At 45.5% G+C, this 22,721-nt stretch overlaps 1 protein-coding gene across 2 annotated transcripts in view; it reads right to left on the reverse strand.

Annotated features, from left to right (window-relative positions):
* Positions 1–22,721, reverse strand: part of LOC134927912 (protein-glutamine gamma-glutamyltransferase 5-like) — a 352,569-nt gene that overhangs the window by 265,654 nt on the left and 64,194 nt on the right. For both annotated transcript variants that reach the window (XM_063923027.1, XM_063923026.1), the window contains exon 3: positions 2,037–2,279. In XM_063923027.1, the coding sequence (XP_063779097.1) occupies positions 2,037–2,279 (243 nt within the window). The remainder of the gene's footprint in view (positions 1–2,036; positions 2,280–22,721) is intronic.

Genomic DNA, 22,721 nt, shown 5'->3' on the forward strand with positions numbered 1-22,721 from the left:
TCTACGACCCTCCCCTATGAAGCCACGCCCCTATGTTCTGCAAAATAACTGTTTTGCCACGGGGGGGGGGGTGCCAGTGGAAACTTTCGCACTGGGCGCCGCAAGGTGTAGAACCGGCCCTGATTAGGAATATTGTATTTCCAGGGTCTGCAATAGCAAGTTGAATAATTAAGGAACCCATTGCAATCTATCTCTTTCTTGTGAGTCCAAGTTATAATTTTCTTTTAGCAAAAGAAAGGTCATGGTCCAGGAAGGTAAAGTGAGAAGAGTGCTCACGAACCATAACTCAAACTTGTTAGATTTAAGATGTTGAAGAAACAAAGACATAGATAGAATCAAAGTCCCAATCTCAACTCAGGTAATAAAAATATCACCTATATATTTGCTATAGAGCACCAAGTTCACACCAAATGCGACCCCCCCCATCCCACACACACACACACACACACACACACACACACACACACACACACCATATGTACTGGTTCTCAAAGAGTCCTATGGTCAAATTGGCAAAGCTCTGCGCAAAGTTGATGATCACGGCAGTCCCATAAATCAGTAAACAATACTGTGTATCAACTAATAAATAGAAATAAAAAAAACAAAGTCAAATATGAACCTACGTTCTCCCTTAAGTCCAACATCAGAGACCAAATAGTGACCAAAGCTGTCACACCATACGCATGGTGAATATTAGTATGGTGTGACTCAACTTCACATGTTAATAACAAATACTGTAACTTTCTTTCCATTGTATATCATTAACAAGATTGAGGAAGTGAGTGGTTTCTTTAATGTGGGACCTGAGGGAGACAACAAGGCTGAAGAAAAGAATCAACAAAAACAGGTAAATTAGCAGTGAGGAACCTAACCCCAGAAATATTAGGGTGACAAAGGGATGAGGAAAGGGACTAGTGAATTTTGGGTAGTTGATAATATATGTGGATAATTTCCTTCTTGGAATTGCACCTCCTTCCCTTCTCCCTTGCAATGGCATCATCCAAAAGATTCAAAAAACCTAGCGTTAGGGTTGGAGGTAAGTTTCATATAAAACTTTTTATTTTTCAGCTTTCTATGGGGCTCAGAAAGGTGATCCATGTTGTTCTGAATAACAGCTTTTCTAATGTTGGATTCATCCCTCATAACACCGTTGAGGCCTTTCATCTCAAAGACATGCAAATTGTCCTTGACAAAACTTGTTTTTATTTTTAATATAATTTGTCATACAATAGCGGGTTTGTTATAAAATGTGTGAAGGTCTTCCAAAGTGACGGTATAGGATGTTTTAATAAAAGCACTTTTATATTGAGTGGAATAGAATTTATATTTTATAACTAACAGACTTAAGCCTTTTCCCTTACACAAAAAATTAATATGTGAATCATCTTTCCTTCCACTCTTCAGGTATTAGTGTAAAATATTTTATCTATTTAAAATACAGTATGTTAATGGTATTACACTGAGTTAATAGGAACACTTGCAAAATAATAATATTCTAATATGTCCAATCTCAGGGGCATATCCAGTTAGAGGTTCTCAAACCCAGTCCTCAAGGAACCCCAATGGTCCAGGACCAGGTTTTAGGTATATCCATGGCTCAGCACAGATGATTAAATCAAATTGACTGAGGTGCCAATTAAGTCATCTGTGGCCAAGCATGGATAAACTTAAAACCTGGAGCGTTGGGGTACCTTGAGAACAGCATTTCAGAACCTCTGCCCTAAACCATAGATTAAGGCTGCCTGCTGCAGATTTAATGATAATACACACTGAAAGCTCTTTCTGCAAGTTAGTATAATTTCTAAATCTTTTTTTCTGATGAAATTTGGTTGCACCTTGATGCAATCCATAACACTTTACTAGGCCGTTTCTTTACAGATCGGCGTCACCAAGTAAAATCTGCGCAAGTATATATACACTCAATTGAAAATACATCAGTTGTGCACTAACACAATGCAACAAATTTTATGCAAGTGATATTTTTGACACTAGTATAAATATCCAACTCTATAATATAAAGCATGTATTGCACATACCTGTACACCAAGCATTATAAAGTATTATGAATTCCCCAAGGTGATATTTTAGGGGTTCTTTGAGAGCAGAAATTTGCATGTCCAGGGTGTGAAGTCCAATGACTGCATCTGCTGGAGGTACAATCTTTATTTCCATGGAAGAGGTATCTTTGCTTAGAATGGATGCACTCCAGTCTTTTTTAATGAACCCATCTGACAAGCCAAAGAGTTTCTTTGTTTCATATTTTCTCAGATTTGGAGTTCCTAAATATGAAATAAATTAATATAATATAATTAATTAAAATATATAAAAAAAACATTGTCATATTATTTCCTTTGATTTGTAATGAGCCAATTTAAAAAAAAAAAAAATGAAAAAGAATTTCGATCCGCCCTATTCAAAGTGCCTTTTTTTAGGCTTGTCGGAAATTCCGACGTGTCGAAAAACAGTTGGATCAGCGATCCATCTGTCTTGGCGAATTTGCGGGAGTTTTCGACAGTTTTTTGTCCAGTTTTCGCGTATGCCAATTCGACGGATTGGCATGTTGAAAACGGGACAAAAGTAATGCCCGCAAATTGAGTCGTGAACTGTCTTATCCTCTCTGTCGGAGAGGATCCGACAGGAATTGAATAGACCCTTAAATATCCATATGGCATTTAGGAGGAGATACTGTATATCAGGCCTTCTAAAGAGGACAACTAGAAGTATAGCCTATAGCAACCAATCAGATTCTAGCTATCATTTATCTATTGTAGTGCATTCTATATAATGATCCCTAGAAATGGATTGGTTAGTAGTGGCCACACCTCCACTTGTCCTCTTTAGAAGGATTGATACAACTCCCCCATAGGAAGAAGTAAGAACTGTGCCAAGAACAAAATCTGTTCTCTCTTAATAAATATTGAAAAATATTGATAATTGATGCTGCGGGCCCGCACTGTCATTATTAACTGTTTCTGACTAAGCCCAGTCTTTTTCGAGAACCTCTGCAATAGATTGATGGTATATGCAATGTCAAATTAGGCTGTTGCTGACAGGAGAGTGGTGTAGATCAGAGCAAGCAACTTAGTTGCAAAAATATGAATATAATCCGAAAGCAGCTGGCACTGCTATAAAACAGCTTTAGGAGACAGAGGGCTATTTTCACAGACAAACATATGTAGTTGAACATGTCAGGACAATACAGAGTAGTTCAGTGTAACAGTAGAGATGCCCATACACCTAAAGTACAGAACCTTTGCTCAAGTACTGGTTAAAAGAGCGGAAATGTTTAAATGGGGGCCTGATGACTTTATGGGCATCTGACAAAAAGTGTGCATACCCTTCCCCTTGTATACCTAACTGGCTGCTATATAAGTAAATAACAGTCTTCACCTACAGTATATTTCACCATTCTTAATGCATGATACAAATATATTTATATTGGGAGACAATTATGTCATTGAGTACATACAGAATTGTGAGTTGTCAATTTCAGGTAATAAGCAATTTAAGTATTCATGCAGGTCTGCTATCAGGAATTATTAAGCCCTGCATAAATGAAACAGGAAAGGCCCCCCTTGCTACTTGGACCACCTCCCCCAATGATCTGATAAATGCAAATTCATAGAGTGGAGCCCTGGCACTAAAAGATGCGTTCATATATTGATATGTACAGTTGATGTAACCACATCTGTGAACTGCCTGGTTTCCTACTAGTTTACATCATCAATAAGAACTTGAACCTACCCTCAGAGCTGTAACAAGGGCAGAGCGAGCGGAGCACGTGCCCTTGGGGCGTGGCAGGTTCGGAAGAGGGGGGCATCGCCGACCAAGGCAGTGTACTACCCATCAGAGTGCAGCATGCTGTGGCCAGCCGCTGACATAACAAAGAAGCAGCAATGGGCAGTCCAGTCGGAGGAAAAGGGAGCTCCTCACCTTCCCTCACCTCTCCTCCGCTCCTTCCTTCCACCTCTGTGATACTACTCTTGCTAGGGGTCTGACATCACGATCCCGTTGTGAAAACCACATGAGTGAAGCCTTCTGACTTCCTAGATCATGGTAGTCAGGCCTGCAGTTCCGGGTCTCCTCCATTGCTAGTTCGGCCTATGCCTTGCCCATGAAGCCACTGCTGCGTCTGGGAAGATGCTTACCTCCTACAGTTCTTCACACACAGTATACTACCATTTTGTTGTCTCCTCTCTCACATTCCCCTCCCATCTCTCCTTCTCTCTTTTTCCCTCTCCCCATTCTCTTTCAGCTCACTTCTCTCCGCCTCCCTTTCCTCCCCTTTCTCTCTCATCCCTTTCTCTTCCTCTCTCCCCTTGCCTCTTTTTCTCTCCCCCCATGCAGCCCCTCTCTCCTACCCCATGTCTCCCTCTATCTTTCCCCATTCCTCTCCCTCTATCTTTCCCCATGTCTCTCTATCCCCATGTCTCTCTCTCTCTCCCTGGTCTCTCTCTCTCTTTCCCCATGCTTCTCGCTGTCTCTTTTTCCCCATGCCTCTCCCCTTCTCTCCCCCCATGCTTCTCCCTCCCTCTCTCTCTCCCCACCACTCTCTCCCCATGTCTCTCTCTCTCTCTCTCCCTGGTCTCTCTCTCTCTCTCTCTCTCTCTCTGTCTTTCTGCCCCTGGTCTCTCTCTGCCCTGGTCTCTCTCTGTCCCTGGTTTCTCTCTGCCCTGGTCTTTCACTATCTCTCTCTCTCTCTCTCACTGTCTCTCACAGTTTCTACAATAAAGGTTAAACCATGCCCCTACCTAGTCGACAACACCGCTTTTCTGTGAAGGTTTTTTTTTTTAAGAGGGGGCTGTTCTGCACCTTGCCCTAGATGCCAAAGACCCTAGTTATGGGGGGGCGTGGCCTGGAGGCTGATCTGCAAGGCAGCACAAACTGTGAGCTCCACAGTATCTGAGGAGATATATCCTTTAAAACCATCCCTGGTCTCCTGAGACCCCTCTAAACCCGATCCCCCTGACTGAGGGAACATTTACCGGTGGTGGGCTAGCGCTGCGGAATCGGGGAGCCGGTATTCTGGCTCCCGCGGGTTGCGGCCTACCCATCACGCCGAAGCCGGGGCCTAAATTTCAGACTCCCACGCGGTTAGCCATCCGAGCTCCGGCCCCAGAGACGACACTGCAGTGCCTAGACTTGGGCCCCCTGAGAACGGACTCCCCCTCCCTGGACTGCCGGGACACCACAGCGCTGCAGGGGAGTGGAGGAAAAGCCGGAGCACAGCCGCTGAGAAACCGGAGCCCCGCGGGCGGCGGCCATTTTGGATCTCGGGACCCGGGACGGAGTGGCGATTGCTGGGCCCGAAGACTCCCACCAACTGCAGAGGTGAGCCGCTCCCCAGTCACACTCTCCCCCACCAATACCTGCACTAAACACAGGCGGACGACCGCTGCTGATTACCCCGCACTGACCACCAGCGGGGACGCAGCACCGCAGCACCTCCGCACCCTTCTCCCTGGGGCTGGGCCTCGGTCCCAAGCATATCTCCAAGGGGGCATTAGTTCCACCTGGTGTAGCGACCCCGCAAGACGGCGCGGCCGGGCGGCCTTCCCTACCTATCTCACCTGCTGTGACATCCGCTCCAACCTGGAGCCGGGGGGCTCGAATTGGCTGCTGACCCCTCTCGTGAGCACAGTACCTGACGCGGCCGAAACGGGTCGACTCAGAACGCCCTACAGACCTTAGTCCTTCCTCCAAGTGACCTGCGGGGTGGTCCACGACCTGTGAGACCCTTCTCCCCCTACAGGGGTTCTGTCTGCTCGGACCCCCCCCCCTTCCCCTCAGTGTTTAATCGTGTGACGGCCTGCTGGAATTTTCTGATAGTTCACTAATGTGCTGGACTTTTCTGTATTACAATTTACAAGACCTGGGGCGCCATCTCCTGGCCTGTGCCTACGACTGCACCTGCAGTATACCTCAGTCTTCTATGATACTATTCAGAAGGGATATGTGCTGCTGAATGCCGGCGGGTGCGACCCTGGGGGTCCCGTCTGTGAGCTTATGCTTATTCTCATTTCCTGTTTCGTGATGGATTACTGACTACTTATGCTATTGCTCAGTTTTGCTCTATGACCTCTTCTAGCTCCGGAACTGTCACACACCATGCCTAAGTCCAAGTCCAAGAAAACTACATCTTCTGCGGAATTATCCTCTTTTATTTCTAAGATGAAGTCTGGTACCGCTAAATTACCGGCCGCTCCTCCTCCCGCCCCGGACTTGGAATCTGAGGAGGACTCATCTGTCCCAGACCCCTCCATGAAAGATTGCATTTCCTCTATTCTAACGGAGATGAAATCGTTGAAACAGGCTTTCCATTCGGAGATCCATAAAGCCATCTCCGGGCTTAAGGCGGAGATATCTGATCTCGGGGCCCGCACTAATGATGCTGAACAGAAAATTGACGAAGTCATTACCTTCCAACAGGAACTGGAACACTCGGTCCACGTTATGCAGGAAGATATCTACCTACTCCAAGACCAACAGGAGGACGCAGATAACCGCGCACGACGTAATAACTTACGTATTAAATACATTCCGGAATCGGTTGAACCGTCACAACTAGAAGATTTTCTCCTCCGGTTTTTTCAACACCTCCTGCCAGATGTTCCGCGTGAGCAGTTCCTCCTGGACAGGGCTCACCGCGCTTTGCGCCAAAAACCCTCAGCATCGTCCCCTCCAAGAGACGTAGTGTTACGGTGTCACTACTTCAAAACCAAGGACAGGATTTTAAAATTTGCCCGGAATAAGGACTTGTCTATTTTAAAAGCATAAGCTAATGGTGTTTCAGGACTTATCCCCTACTACTCTTAAGAGACGCTTCGATCTGCGGGAGTACACCCAAATCCTCAGAGATAATCAAATTCGCTACAGATGGGGTTACCCCTTTGCCCTACTTGTGCAACTTGATGGGAAGAGACTACTGGCACGCTCCAAGGAGGAGGCGCATCGGCTTCTTCTGAGACTTAACCTATCCCCTCCGGAGCCCGATAAACCTTCCTCCCCGCGGGATGCACCAGATCTTCGACGCACTCCAAACTCACCCCTCCCGCAGCGAGCACCTCGACGCTTATGGTCGACAGTCCCGGCAAAGCCCTCTGCAAGGCATGACCCTTCGTGAACGTTTCTTCACAGCTGCACTGATGGGTTGCTATTTGTCATTTTCTAATGTTATGCATCCTAGTTTAGAGGTTTAAAAAGTTTTTTCTCCTACTGAGTTCATATATTTGAACATATGTTCTTTCTGTTTATTAGATTCTAAAGTGGTTCATTACGGTTATTTGTTGCTACGACCCCCTTGGTCGCCCCCCCCCCCCCTCCCTCCAGTGTGGGTGGTGGGCCCCTTGGTGTTCAAAGCCGTGCTCCCCCCCACCGAGCCATTATAGTCAGCTTTGAGCATAAGGGAGAATCCCTCTCCCTTAACACCCCCTACGGGAGCTCAAACATTCGGACCCGTACGAGGCGTACAATGGGTCTATGGTTCGGTAAGATTTACGTGTTCATTTCATTTTGTTCTGTTTTCAATGTTTCTTTTCTCCTTTCTTTTCTTCTTCTTTCTCTGCTTCCTACCCCCCTTCTTTCCCTCCTTCCCCAGGGAGTTCATCCATGGGCCCTTAGGGCCGTTCGAGTTCTGCTTTTCCCTGTAGTGTTATGTCTGTTAACATAATATCCTATAATGTGAAAGGTCTCAATAGTCCCCAAAAGAGGACCAAATTATTTCTTTTCCTGAAACAGGTGGGGGGAGATCTGGTATTCCTCCAAGAGACGCACTTTAGAGGTACTTCCCACCATGAATTACGTTCTAGACGCCACCCTGTCGTTATACACGCCTGTGATCACACCCAGAAGAAAAGAGGGGTTGCCATAATGATTCCCGCCCATTTACACTTAGAACCAGAAAAAATCGTTAAGGACAAATGCGGTAGATTTCTTATTATAGTAGGTAAGCTTAACAATGTTCCTATCACTTTGGTCAATATCTATGCCCCCAATGTTAATCAGGCCTCATTTTTTGCCTCTTTAGATTCTAAAATTGCCCAATGCAGGAAAGGCGACATTTTAATGGCGGGGGATTTCAACACTATACTGCATCATAGTCTTGATCGTTCCCACTCCCTCCCATTGTCCCAGTCCCATACAAATACTCGCAATTCCAGAGCCTTGCAGTCCCTACTCAAAAACCACCTACTATTTGATTCCTGGAGAGTTGTCGACCCTTTAGTTAAAGATTACACATTTTTCTCTCCAGTTCATAATTTATATACTAGAATTGATATGATCATGGTTGGGAGGGACCTCACTTCTAGAATCCAGAAATGCTGTATTCACCCAGTTACGTGGTCCGATCACGCCCCGATATCTTTGACTCTGTCTGGGCTGGTTCGCACTTTCTCCCCCCCCCTCCTGGTCCCTCAATGATGCCCTTCTCCAACAGGCCGATGTTCCGCAGCAAACTACTCAGGCATTAATTGATTATTTTAATGAGAACAACACACCTGGTATATCTGACATGACCCTGTGGGAGGCGCACAAAGCGGTCCTCCGGGGCCACTTTATTCAGATCGCGGCCAGGATCACCAAACAGCGCTCCCAAAAGATCTTAGAGCTGACTGACCAACTCCACCATTTGGAGGAGGTTCATAAATCTTCTCTAAACCCTGCCGATTTAGACAATCTCCTTAAAGTTAGGGGTGAACTTAATATGCTATTATCTCATAAAACTGAACAATGCCTTAGACGTCTTAACCAAATTTACTATGAGAAGGGAGATAAAGCGGATAAACTCCTGGCGAGAAAGCTGAGGGCTCAGATCTCTTCCAAAAATATCTTATCTATTCGCACCAAACAAGGAACACTAACTCATGACCCTGACCACATTTTGGGTGAATTTGAGGAATTTTATAAATCATTATACAACACAGAAGCGGCCCCTTCATCTGCGTCACCGAGATTCAATGAGGGGATTGAATCCCTCTTGGATAAATGTAACTTACCATCCCTGAGTAGCTCGACAGTTTCTCAGTTAGGTTCAGATATAACTATAGAGGAAATAGATAATGCACTTAAAACTCAGAAATCAGGTAAGGCCCCTGGTCCCGATGGGATGTCAATTATGTACTACAAGAAATTTAAGGGGATCCTATTACCACACCTTTGTAGGCTTTTTAATGGATTCCTCAGAGGTAACCCTCTGTCACCCCGTGCACTGGAGGCTCGGATAGTTTTAATCCATAAACCTGGGAAAGACCCCAACTCCTGTGCTAGCTACCGCCCCATCTCGTTACTAAATAACGATATTAAACTCTTTGCCAAAATCCTAGCCTTGCGACTAAATTCAGTCCTCCCGCATTTGATACACGCTGATCAGGTGGGCTTCGTCCCAGGCCGACTGGCTAGAGACAACACCCGCAGAACCATTGATTTAGTCCAGCTTATTAACAAAGCTAGATTGCCTTCTCTCCTTCTATCGCTTGATGCAGAGAAGGCTTTTGATAAAATACTATGGCCCTTCATGTTCGCCACTCTGCGTAGGTTCGGCCTGGGGGGTAGCCTCCTTCAGGGTATTCAGGCACTTTACTCCAACCCCTCCGCCAGGGTCCGGGTTAATGGCAAGGACTCCCACCTTTTCCACGTCCACAACGGTACACGTCAGGGGTGTCCCCTGTCACCGTTAATTTTTGCTATGACCATCGAACCCCTGGCGTGTATGGTTAGGGCCAACCCCGATATTAAGGGTATCTCTGTTGGCGACGAGGAGTTTAAATTGTCATTATTTGCAGACGATGTTCTGTTAACTCTCTCCTCCCCCAATATATCTATCCCCAACCTATTTAAGACCCTATCATCATACTCTCACTACTCGGGATATCGCATTAATTATTCCAAATCGGAGGCCCTCCCATTGCATCTTAATGAGGATACCAGATCTCTCCTAGCTGCTAACTTTAATTTCTCTTGGCGCTCCAAGAAAATTAAATACTTGGGCGTGTTCATCACGAACTCCTACGACTCGCTATACTCTGAAAACTTTCCAGCCCTATTCAAGTGTATAGAGTCGGACCTTCGTGCTTGGGACAAACAGATTATAGCCTGGTTCGGACGGATTGTCTCAGTAAAGATGAACATCCTACCCAGGCTCTTGTATCTGATTCAAACAATCCCTGTACGCATCCCCGCTGAGGCTTTATGTCGAATGCAGAGACTCTTCCTAAAATTTGTATGGGCTGGTAAGCCTCCTAGAATTAGGACCTCCACTCTGGTGCGTGACCCACTAGCTGGAGGCAGAGGATTGCCGGACATTCGTAAATATTACCATGCAACTCACCTGAGCCAGGCTATGGCTTGGTTCTCTCCAGCGCCCCATCTACCCTGGATTCGGATTGAGCGTCTGGCGGCCGGGGTTTCCACTTTGGTCTCCCTACTCACGCCGACCAAGCCAAATCGGCCAATACAAGCGTGTGTCCCCTCCACCAAATTCACCTGTTCCCTATGGCATTTCTGCATTCGGCATTACGATCTATCCACTTTCCCTTCGCCCATCACTTCCATTTGGGATAGTCAGGATTTCCCCCCGGGTTCCACCCTAAGGTCCCATTCGTGGCTTCACCTGGACCCGCGCCCGGGACTGGTGTTTGATTTTATAGAAGGTTCCTCCTGGCGCTCCCTACATTCTCTATGTGATAAATATGACATCTCTCAACCTGCATTTTACGAATATTTACAAATCCGCTCCTTCCTAAGCTCCCTTCCCAAATCCCAGGTTATTAGGCAACTCACCCCTTTGGAGCGTCTTTGTATTTATTCTCCTCTGCGGCAGGGTATTATTTCTATACTTTACGGTTTACTACGTTCTTTGAAGACAGCGAACATACTCCCCCATGAGCGTAAATGGGAACAGGACCTTGGCCCCCCCCCTGCAGAGGACTCATGGGAAACCATTAGACAAAATGTAGCCCAGTCCTCAATCTCCTCCTTAGTGAAGGAAAACTCTTATAAAGTCTATACAAGATGGTATCGGGTCCCTGCAACACTACATAGGATTTTTCCCGGGTCTTCCCCATTGTGCTGGCGTGGGTGCGGCCAAGTAGGAGATTTTAAACACATCTGGTGGTCATGCCCCAAAATATGCACGTTCTGGGCTCAGGTGGAAACCCTTATTGTATCTATTCTTGGTTCGCTGATAACCTTAGGCCCCTCGACGGCCCTACTGGGTCTACCTTTATCCAATCTAGACAACCAGGCGAACAGCCTGGTACTCCAAATTTTACATGCCGCCAGATGTGTGATAGCTAAAAATTGGAAAAAAAACAATACCCCCCCTAGGAACATGCTAACAGCTAAAATATGGCATATTTCCATGATGGAAAAAATCACAGCTTCCTTACGGGACAGGTCAGAGAAATATAGGAGGATCTGGGAACCTTGGTTTACCTATACTATGCCCTCTAATGCCGGGGTGTGACTTACTACGTCGAATGGGTCCCAATAACCAAACGAGGTACTATACTGTCCACAGTGGTAAAGATGGTAAAGATTGCAGCTAGGGGGTGCTACACCCCACGGCTTGATTCTACCTTATATGTTCCTGAGATGATCCCCCTTCCCCCCATCCCCCCCTCCCCTTTCTCTCTCTCTCTTCTCTTCTCTTCATCTTTGACTCTTTTTTCCTATCCTTGTCTCTACTTCTTGTTTAAACACAGAAAAACTGTTGTCGATATATATGATATTGATGATGTACTACCTTGCTGTTGTTACATTTGGTTGTTCCTCATGGGATAACTTGTATATGATTTTGAATTTATTTGGAGTCATCATCTCCTGTTTGATTTGTATCAGCTTATTCGACTTCTCTTCAATAAAAATATTGCATTAAAAAAAAAAAAAAGACCCTAGTTATGCCTCTGCCTACCCTACACTAGCACACCCAAATAGGTTAGTTAATAACCAGACACTTGGATCTTTTCAAGATGACACACAGCTAATCAGGGCCTTCCAAGCAACTGAATGGTTCTGGCTTTGCTTCAAAATAAGACAAAGCTCTAGATGCATCATCGCTTGGAAAGTGATAAAATGGAGAGTGAAAAAGTACCAGCCAATCAGCTCCTAACTGCCATTTTTCAAACACAGCCTGTGACATGGCAGTTAGGGCCTGATTGGCTGGCACTTTTTCTTTCTCCATTTTATCACTTTCCAAGCATTGATGCATCTAGCCCAGTGTCCCTAATTGGCTGTCCAGGTATTTCTAGCCAGACAGATTTTGTTTTCTTTCATTTCATTGCTCTTTGCAACAAAATGCGGTCAGGGCTTCTGGTTATGTTGTTTCATTCCCCTTTGGGCTGTGTCTGGTAAAGACAAGAATGAGGGTTTAGGTAAGTATGAATTTAGATAATCCCTTTGAAAAATCTGTATGCTTTTCTTTAAAGGGGGCAATAATTTTATTATATAATTATGGTGCATTTGTTTTTGTTATGACCCTGGTACCCACAACCCAAGGGTTCCAGGTTATGAGGGGAGGACACACCTTCTTTGACTATTATCAAATCTTTCAAAGAACCTAATCTTAGCAAATTGAAATGGTTATAGACACAAACGTGGATTTTACAATTGTGAGAAATACTGACCAAGACAATTGTGGATTATACTCTGAATGACTATTATCTAACACATCTGTGGCTGATGGCATATGCAAATGATGCAAAAACATTAGAGATCGAAATGTATCACTCAGGTCCGTCCTTTGTAATACCAGATCTATAAGAATCATGACTGCTACAATTGCTGACCTTATTAAGGGGCTAATTCAGGTTGGATCGCAAATTGCTTTTTTTGGCGGTGGGCCCGCGGGCACATACGCAGCAACCGTACTGCCCATGTGCCCGCATTTTCTGCAGGGGGCGCAGAAAATGTGATCACTTCTGCCTGTCAATCAGGCCGAGGTGGTCGCCGGGCGGGGGGGATGGGCAACACTCCATTTCCAGGGAGGAGACGAAGCATTGCGGGGGTGGAGCAACGTGAATGGTGTGCGGAGCAGCGCGAATGGGGGCATATCAGGGGCATGGTTGTGGCAGCTGTGTGACGTCACATGCAGCCGCCGCAATGGGTAAGATGGCGCCAGGTCTCCTGCAGGTGCCGGCAGTAGGCATCAAGAATTTTTACGATGAAGCAGAAATTGCGATTTGCTCGCAATTTCTGCTTCATCAAGGGGGGAAGGCCACCGATCAGCATGCTGGGAGGCCTTGCCCAGCAATGGGCAGCCCCCAGATTGCGATCCAAAGGATAGCAAATTCTGCTGATTAGCAGAAGTTGCTATCCTTACTGAATTAGCCCCTAAATCTTCAGATCTCACCTACAGACACTTCTTATTTGCCACCCGCTCTGGAGATGGAAAGTTATTTCTACAAGAGATTGTAGATATCGGTGCTGTACTAGTTTTGGAGCATAAAAAATGGCTGATCCTTGGGAATTTCAATGCATGGGTTGATGATGAGCTCTCGCGACTTGGCCAAAACCTCCTGTGCACAAAGAAGGCTCTGGACCTCAAACGAGTCATTCTCTCTGCTAAACATAAAAATTATCATATTCTTGATCTTGTCTTCCAGATTGGATTAGAAGTCTTTGACCTAAAAATTAACCTAATCACATGGTCATACCACTACTGAATCCAGTTCTCGGTCGTAACCCCTCAAAGTAGATTGGACATGGAACTGACCAGCTATTGTCCACAGAAGGGTATGACTCCCTAGACTCTTGCAGCAAACCTGGACCTCTCTGCAGTAGTGGGGGCCTGTGAAGATCCTTTTTACCTAGTTCATTACTATAACAGGGATGTGACAGCTGCAACAGATATTATCACCCCTGTGCATATACGACCCACAAACAACATCGTCATGCCCCTTGGTTTGATACCAGTATTAGTGAACTCAAGAAAAGTGGTCGTAGACTTGAAAGACAATGGAGGAAGATGAACCTGCTAGAGGACAAGTTAAAACTATTCAAACATATTGGAAAATAACAATCAACAATCTCCCACAAGAGTTCCTTTAAAAATGAGGTCATGCCAGCAAAGAATAGGATAGCTCAGCTTTTCTGTATAGTGGAGGCGCTTTGCAAACCAGCATGCCTGCAGCCTGATAAAACCCTCTCCCAGTGAAGATGCAATGAATTTGCAAAATGCTTGGCAGATAAAGTATCCATCATCCAGACTGGAATCCCCACTGTACCACCAAAAGAGGACCAATCGTCAAAGCCTGCTAATGTAAGTCACCTAATAACAAGAGACAGAGGTGACTGTTCAATCTGACACCATGGACTATGGGATTCTAATTGAGCGGCTGAAGAATATCTGTGGACTGGATGGCACAGTCTTTAGCTGGTTTAAATCATTTCACACCGGCAGGTCGCAGAGTTTTGTCTGGAGTATACTCATCATCACCGTCGCCCCTGCAATATGGTGTCCAACAGGGTTCTATATTATCTCCCATGCTTTGTGCATTATACTTGCTGCCACTGGGTGAAATAATCAGATGTCATGGTCTGGTCTACCACTGCTATACATTTGATACACAACTGTACCTTTCCTTTTCCCTAGGTACTGATAACCCAATAACAACCCTAAATGACTGTCTAGCTGAGCTACAGGAGTGGATGAGTGCCAGTTTGCTGCAACTGAACCCTGATAAAACAGAGGTCCTTATGATAGGTCACAGGACAAGACTGCAGCATAACCAACCAACAGGACTTGCGCTTGGGGTCTCAGAACTACAAAACACTGAACATGCGTGGAATCTTGGTTTTGTACTAGATAGTGGCTTGACAATGAAACATCAGGTATCAGCCACAACAGAATACTTATTCTTTCATCTGAAGAACATAACCAGAATGAAGTACTTAATTCTGTCAAAAGATCTGCCTAAAGTCAAACATGTATTTGTATGATCACACCTAGACTACAGCAATACACTCTACCTTGGTCTCCCAGCAAAAGAATTGCACCGCTTGCAGATGGTACAACATGCAGCTGCCAGGCTGTTAACCAACCAGCCACTTTCCAGTCACATACTCTACTCCTTTCACTGGCTACCTGTAAGGTGGTGGATCATTTTCAAGATTGGTTTACTCATTTTCAAAGCCCTACATGACCAGGACCCAAGGTACTTGATGCAGATCCTGAATCCTTACTGTCCCACTGTTAGGTTCCTGGTGCTCAGAACAAGGGAGATGTTGCGTAGTGAGTCCTGAGCACCAGAACGTAACACTGAAATAAGGTGTGGTGTGGAAATAGCCCCTAGCACCCTACCTCCGTTGTTTTACCCGTGTGGTTAGTTCACGCCTGAGTGACTATGGTTTCTTGGGCCCACGGCAGCCGCGTTTGAAGGGCGGATTATGTCTGCCCAACTCTGATGCCCCCAGGTCTTAGCGTGAGACAAGGCGTGAACAGAGACCGGAGAATAACAAGGGGACCTCTAACTAAAACAACAGAAAGCTAGGGGCTACTAACTACCCTAAAACTAAATATATGTGCGGCACGCCGCCAAAGGAAAAGAACAACAAAGGAAATGCTGTCCACACGCCGACACAATACTTTTGCATACCGGCGGTGACAGCATAAGCAGAACCCTCTGCAAAACAACAGTAACTAAATATAACCAAAGAATACTGCGGCCTAGGCCGACGGACGCGGCAAAGCCGCTACTCACGGAACCGGTACAAATACTGGCAAATGGACAGGAACCCCTAATGCAGCCGGCACAGACTCTCAGAACTGGAGCACAGGCAGAATCCCAAACGACAGACCGGTCGACACCAAGAAGCCAGACACTCGCCCAGGCACAGACAAAGCCACAGGACTCCTGGACAGGAACGCTTCACGGCAGGACACAGGATCAGACACTGGAATCGACACAGGAACCGAAACTCAGGAACCGACACTCAGAGCAGCTAGACAGATACTGCTAGACAGGAGCTCAGGAACTGGCAGAGACTAGCTCAGAACTCAAGAACTCTGGAACTCAGGAAATATCACCAGCATCTGTGAATTGCACTGAGCCAGAATATAACAGAGAGTCTTAATTAATTATGTCGTGCAGCTGCCCTGCTGCACAACTGAGAGATGCAATCAACAGACAGGTGAGGCTGAACACATGGGAACAAGCTGCAATTACACAGACTCACCACCGGCAGCAAACTAGAGTATTCTTAAACCAGAGCAACGGGAAAACCTGGCCTGCAAGACAACTATAAACATAAAATAGGAATGAACCACTACCTGTGGTTCATAACAGTACCCTTTCCTTAAGGGTGAGCTCCGAACACCCCATGACACCCACAGGGAACATGAACAGAAGTAGAACATAAAATACATAACCAAAATGCAAAACAGGAATGAGCCACAGCCGTGGCTCATAACATTACCCCCCCCCCCTTGAGGAGGGGTCAAAGGACCCCAAAATTCTGGTTTTCCAAAACAAGGTATACATTAATAAACCTGACACTGGAATAAACATACAAAGATAAGAAACAGAAACAAGCTGTGGCAACAGCTTGTAACAGTGCCCCCCTCTTGACGGTGGCCACTGGACACAAGACAAGGAAAAAAATATCTTTTTTTTTATATATCTCAAGACAAGAGTCAATAATTATTTATTTTTCTTCTTCTTCTTCTTCTTCTTACTTTTACAAAGTTCTTGAGGTCTGACCAAGGTAATTCCCCAAACATTGTCTGAACTGATGGTACCTCCCAGCAAGGCTGGGTTCAAATCAGAGATTGGTTTCTTAAACTTGGGAGCTGAACTTTCAGGCAAAGTACTACAATTAGAAGAAGACAGAAAAGCACATCCTGCAGTCAAAACAACGGGCTGAGACTCTTGTGCCGAGTTTACAGTATACGGTGAACTCTCAGCAGATAAGACGGGTGACCTAGAGGAACCTGAACCAATTTCTTTGGAACCATATCTTTTAATAACTGCATCACTGAATGCTGGGGGATCCTGAAGGATGGGATCTTCAGTTTTCATTAAATTGGATGCCCACTCAAAAGGCTCCCCTCTAAAGGAATATATCAGATAGAGCACAAGGTTCTCTGAAGTGACGCCCAGAAATGGTCTAGAGAACATAATGATGTAATAGTGTTTGTAAAGCGCCAGAAATTGGACTAAGTCCCCATCAAAGATTATAGATGTTGAGATATCAACAGAGTCAGGATCTGCTTCCTTCCCATCTGACTGACTAGAGTGCTTTGCTAGGACCTGGTCACTATTGACCTTACTCGAGGCTGAGACTTTCTGAACCCCACCTGGGGCAGTGACTTTCTGAACCCCACCCGGGGCAGTGACTTTCTGAACCCCACCCGGGGCAGTGACTTTCTGAACCCCACCCAGGGCAGTGACTTTCTGAACCCCACCCGGGACAGTGGCCTTCGGGAACCCCACTGGGGCAGTGGCCTTCAGGAACCCCGCTGGGGCAGTGGCCTCCGGCAACCCCGCTGGGGCAGTGGCCTCCGGGAACCCCGCTGGGGCAGTAGCCTCCGGGAACCCCGCTGGGGTCAGCACCTCAGATTCTTTTACTGGGACCGGACCGTCGGCCTCCCACTCAGGGACAGGGCCGTCGGCCTCCCTCTCTGAGTCGATAATTATCGAAACTTCTCCCGGGACTATGACTTCCGGGACTTTTGCTGAAGCTATAACCTTCAGAACCTCCACTAATGCTATGCCTCTTAAGTCCTTTCCTGGGGAAACAACTTCTAGACCCTTCTCTGGGGCTGTGTCTCTCGAGACCCCACTTGGGGATATTATTTCAAAGATCCCTTCTGGGGTTTTGCTTCTCGAGTTCCCTTCTAGAACTATGGTTTTAGACACCTTCTCTGGAGTTGCGCTTTTCAAGTCTCTACCTGGGGTAACAGCTTCTGAGACCCCTTCTGGTATGGACACCTGAGCTATAATATTCAATGTCCCTCTATAACCTAGAGCATCGGGTACCGCTGCAGGACTCTGGGCATCGGGTACCGCTCCAGGACTCTGGGCATCAGGTACCGCTCCAGGACTCTGGGCATCGGGTACCGCTCCAGGACTCTGGGCATCGGGTACCGCTCCAGGACTCTGGGCATCGGGTACCGCTCCTGGACTCTGGGCATCGGGTACCGCTCCAGGACTCTGGGCACCGGGTACCGCTCCAGGACTCTGGGCACCGGGTACCGCTCCAGGACTCTGGGCACCGCTCCAGGAACCTGGGCATTGGGCACCGCTCCAGGAACCTGGGCATCGGGCACCGCTCCAGGAACCTGGGCATCGGGCACCGCTCCAGGATCCTGGGCATCGGGCACCACTCCAGGACCCTGGGCATCGGGCACCACTCCAGGACCCCGGGCATCGGGCACCGCTCCAGGGGCTTGCAACTCTGCTTCAACAGGAACCTCAAGAGAGGAGAGAAACATTCTCTTTTGGTTCCTGAATCTATAATGGGGCTCCCTAGCCCAAGGACCCCAATTATAGGACAGAGTGCTTTTAAGTGTGGGTTGTGTGACAAGTACCTCTGCCACAGTAGAGACAGGAGTAGGTCTTGTGTCCTGACTAAACTTGGCCAGAGGGCAGGACTTGTCGCCACACTTTGGCTTGCGCAACTCACAGGTCTGCAAATAGTGGCCTAAACCCCCACAATATAGGCATAAATCTAAGTTTCTGCGACAAGAGACGCTCCTCTACTGAGAGCCTGGGCCACAGAAAACTTTCAAACTTTTTCTCTCTAATTAAACCTGAGGATTCTCTTGTCACCATATTGTGAGCAAGAGTCTCTTTAGAGGTAGATGAACTCTCAATAACTTCTGGCAAGATAAGCAAAATTTTAGTCAGAAGGTTTTGCAGTTGCTTTAAGGATTGCTGCAAAACTTCCAGTCGCTCAGGTTTCAAAGCACTGAAAGCAGAGTTCAGGGCTGAGAGAGATGCTTGCAGGGCTTGCATAGTAGGCATAGGAGGATTTCAAAACTAGACAAGACAAGACTAGACACGATTTTTAAACTAGACAAGACAAGACTAGACACGATTTTTAAATACCGGACTGGATTTTTAAACACCGGACTGGATTCTAAAACCGGACTGGATTCTAAACACCGGACTGGATTCTGCACACTGAATTCTAGACAGGACTGGATTCTAAACACCGGACTGGATTCTGGACTAGACACTGGACCAAAAAAGAAGAAACTACTATTTAGCTTTGTTTCTTTTTTGTTGTATGGCTGGTGATAATGTTAGGTTCCTGGTGCTCAGAACAAGAGAGATGTTGCGTAGTGAGTCCTGAGCACCAGAACATGACGCTGAAACAAGGTGTGGTGTGGAAATAGCCCCTAGCACCCTACCTCCGTTGTTTTACCCGTGTGGTCAGTTCACGCCTGCATGACTGTGGTTTCTTGGGCCCATGGCAGCCGCGTTTGAAGGGCGGATTAGGTCTGCCCAACTCCGATGCCCCCGCAGGTCTTAAAGGGAGACAAAGCGTGAACTGAGACAGGGTAATAACAAGGGGACCTCTAACTGAAACAACCACAGCCAGGGGCTACTGACTAGCAAAAACTAAATGTATGTGCGGCTTGCCGCCAAAGGAAAAGAACAACCAAATGAAATGCTGTCCACACACCGACACAATACTTTTGTGTACCGGCAGTGACAGCATAAGCAGAACCCTCTGCAAAACACCAGTAACAAAATATAACAAAGGAATACAGCGGCCTAGGCTGACGGACGCGGCAAAGCCGCTACTCACAGAACCGGTACAAATACTGGCAAACGGACAGGAATCCCCAATGCTGCCGATACAGACTCTCAGAACTGGAGGACAGGTAGAATCCCAAACGACAGACCGGTGGACACCAAGAAGCCAGACACTCGCCCAGGCACAGACAAAGCCACAGGACTCCTGGACAGGAACGCTTCATGGCAGGACACAGGATCAGACACTGGAATCGACACAGGAACCGAAACTCAGGAACCGACACTCAGAGCAGCTAGACAGACACTGCTAGACAGGAGCTCAGGAACTGGCAGAGACTAGCTCAGAACTCAAGAACTCTGGAACTCAGGAAATATCACCAGCATCTGTGAATTGCACTGAGCCAGAATATAACAGAGAGTCTTAATTAATTATGTCGTGCAGCTACCCTGCTGCACAACTGAGAGGTGCAATCAACAGACAGGTCAGGCTGAGCACATGGGAACAAGCTGCAATTACACAGACTCACCACCGGCAGCAAACTAGAGTATTCTTAAACCAGAGCAACGGGAAAACCTGGCCTGCAAGACAACTATAAACATAAAATAGGAATGAACCACTACCTGTGGTTCATAACAGTACCCTTTCCTTAAGGGTGAGCTCCGAACACCCCATGACACCCACGGGGAACATGAACAGAAGTAGAACATAAAATACATAAACCAAAATGCAAAACAGGAATGAGCCACAGCCGTGGCTCATAACACCCACTTGATTAATGTGATCTGTAGATGTAGGCCTGTTAACAGTACCTAGAATTCCCCTGAATTCATTTGTGGGTCGAGCTTTCAGCTTTGTGGCTCTGACTATATGGAACTCTCTTCCCCGCACAGTTCGAGAAGCCCCCATTCTAGAGTTCTTCAAAAACAGACTCAAGACTTACCTATTTACTCAAACATCTCACTAATATCTACTGTTAAGCTTGTTTTCAATTTTGTGCTGTAAAGTCAAATGTAAAGCACTTTAAATCCTATTAGGACTAAGTGCATTATTATTATTATTATTATTATTATTATTATTATTTTTATTAATAATAATAAAGTCCAGCGATGATGTATTGATAGAAAAAAACATAAGGAAACTGGTTCTTAGGTAAAATAATTAGATCTGCAGTAGTAACCCAAGCAGGATAGCAAAGCCAGAACTGGTTCTGTTGGGAACCACGGTAAAGGAAGGACTTGTAACTTATAAATAAATAACAGCACTTCTTGATGAAAACATGAAACTGGGACTACCTGATAGGTCTAGAAAGCCAACATTGGTGGTATCAGTTCCAACTGCGGTCCTGCTTCCTGCTAACAAGGACTTGGGGACCTATCTGGCAAAGGTTAATGCAGCTCCTTTTCACCCCTCTACTCATTTTTATTGCAAAAATAAAAAAATAATTTCTCTGAAAAAATGTAAAGAATTTCTGACTTAACAAAATTACTTTAACTTAATCTCTTTACAAAAAATATAAAAATGAAAGGAACATATACAAGAAATTGCTACACTTACTGAAACAACATCAGTTGCTCTAAACACAAACAAAACTTAATTTAAAATAAAAAATTCCCAAAAACATAAATTATATTTTTCAAATAAATTCTTGATCTCTCTCCAGCTGTGTCCTGCTGACTTCTCCGGCTACAGACATTTGTAAGATGTCTTACATTATGTAGTGGGTGCAAGTTAATGTTGAAATCTGGAATAACTGAATTAGAGCAATTCACTGATAAATATAGATACAGTAAGTGCAAAATCTCCAGGGATTTGCATTTTGTGAGGCAGAATTTAAGTCAAACCAAACTGCATTTTAAGAAATTGGTTAATAGTTATTTTACTATCCCATAGATCATATACAGGGGCGTTGGAACCGGGGATGGGGGAGGCATGATTATTGTTGGGTGGGCAAAGACTGTGTTTTGCCTGGCATGACCTCATACCCAAAAGCAAATGGAGATGAATTAAATGAAAATGGGGATGAAGTAATAATAGCTTCATTTGAACTTGCCAACTGTTGTTTCTGTTTACCAAAAATTAAGTTATCTTCATGTTTGTTCTGCATACAATTTCTTCTTGCAAATGCTTTTGTTTTTTCTTTCTTAGAAGCCCCACTCAAGCCCCACTCACTTTGCAATCACAACTTGCAGTAAGCATAAGCAGACAAGAGACTGGGAAACTGCACTTCCCATTGATTATTCTTGTAAATTGTATGACAATAGACCAGAGAGAGCGAATGAATACAGGCAAAGGAACCACCACATAATGGCGCACACAAATACTTAGTATCCATATCCACAGTCCTTCTAGATAGAAGAGTTCTCTGTCTTTAGATGTAGTTCTTGCTCAGTACCTCAAATAAATTATAACAAAGATCATAGTATAATACTGTCAACACATTTGTCTGAAAGTTTTTGTCATGAGCAGATTTTGTTTGCACCAAATGGTGTGGTCTGTCAACTGCTTGGCAGACAACCTCGCATAGGGGAGCGGATCTCAGCCGTGTAGCTGTTCACAGATCTCTGTTGTTCTTCCTCTTAGATTTTTCATTATTCCAACAGAAATTCATAGAGAGAAAAAAACTTTCCATAGCGTAAAACTGTACACAGAATTTTATTTTAAAAAGGCAAACATCCATCAGGCATACCAGATAAAAAAGTCTACTATGGCAGGTAGACTATAACAGCAACAAACAGATAATCCTAAATAGACAAATGGTGAGACTCCTAATGGATCGTTTTGTCCACTGAAAAGTTAAATAGGGTTAGATTTTTTGAAAGTCGCCAGGCGTCTCTGGAAGCTACCTTCACGATCCTTCGGTAAGAAGTTCCACCACCTATGTTCCTTTCCTCGCCAATGCGTTCCGATACTGATGTATCTTTTTCAAGGCATGAGGAAAGTCCCACGGGTGGGGGAATTTATACCCCTATCCATTCCATATCACCAAATCCCAAAGTCTGTCCTGTAAGGACTGACCTAGG

This window comes from Pseudophryne corroboree, chromosome 5, assembly GCF_028390025.1.
Source record: "Pseudophryne corroboree isolate aPseCor3 chromosome 5, aPseCor3.hap2, whole genome shotgun sequence".
In the NCBI taxonomy this organism is placed as follows: domain Eukaryota; kingdom Metazoa; phylum Chordata; class Amphibia; order Anura; family Myobatrachidae; genus Pseudophryne; species Pseudophryne corroboree.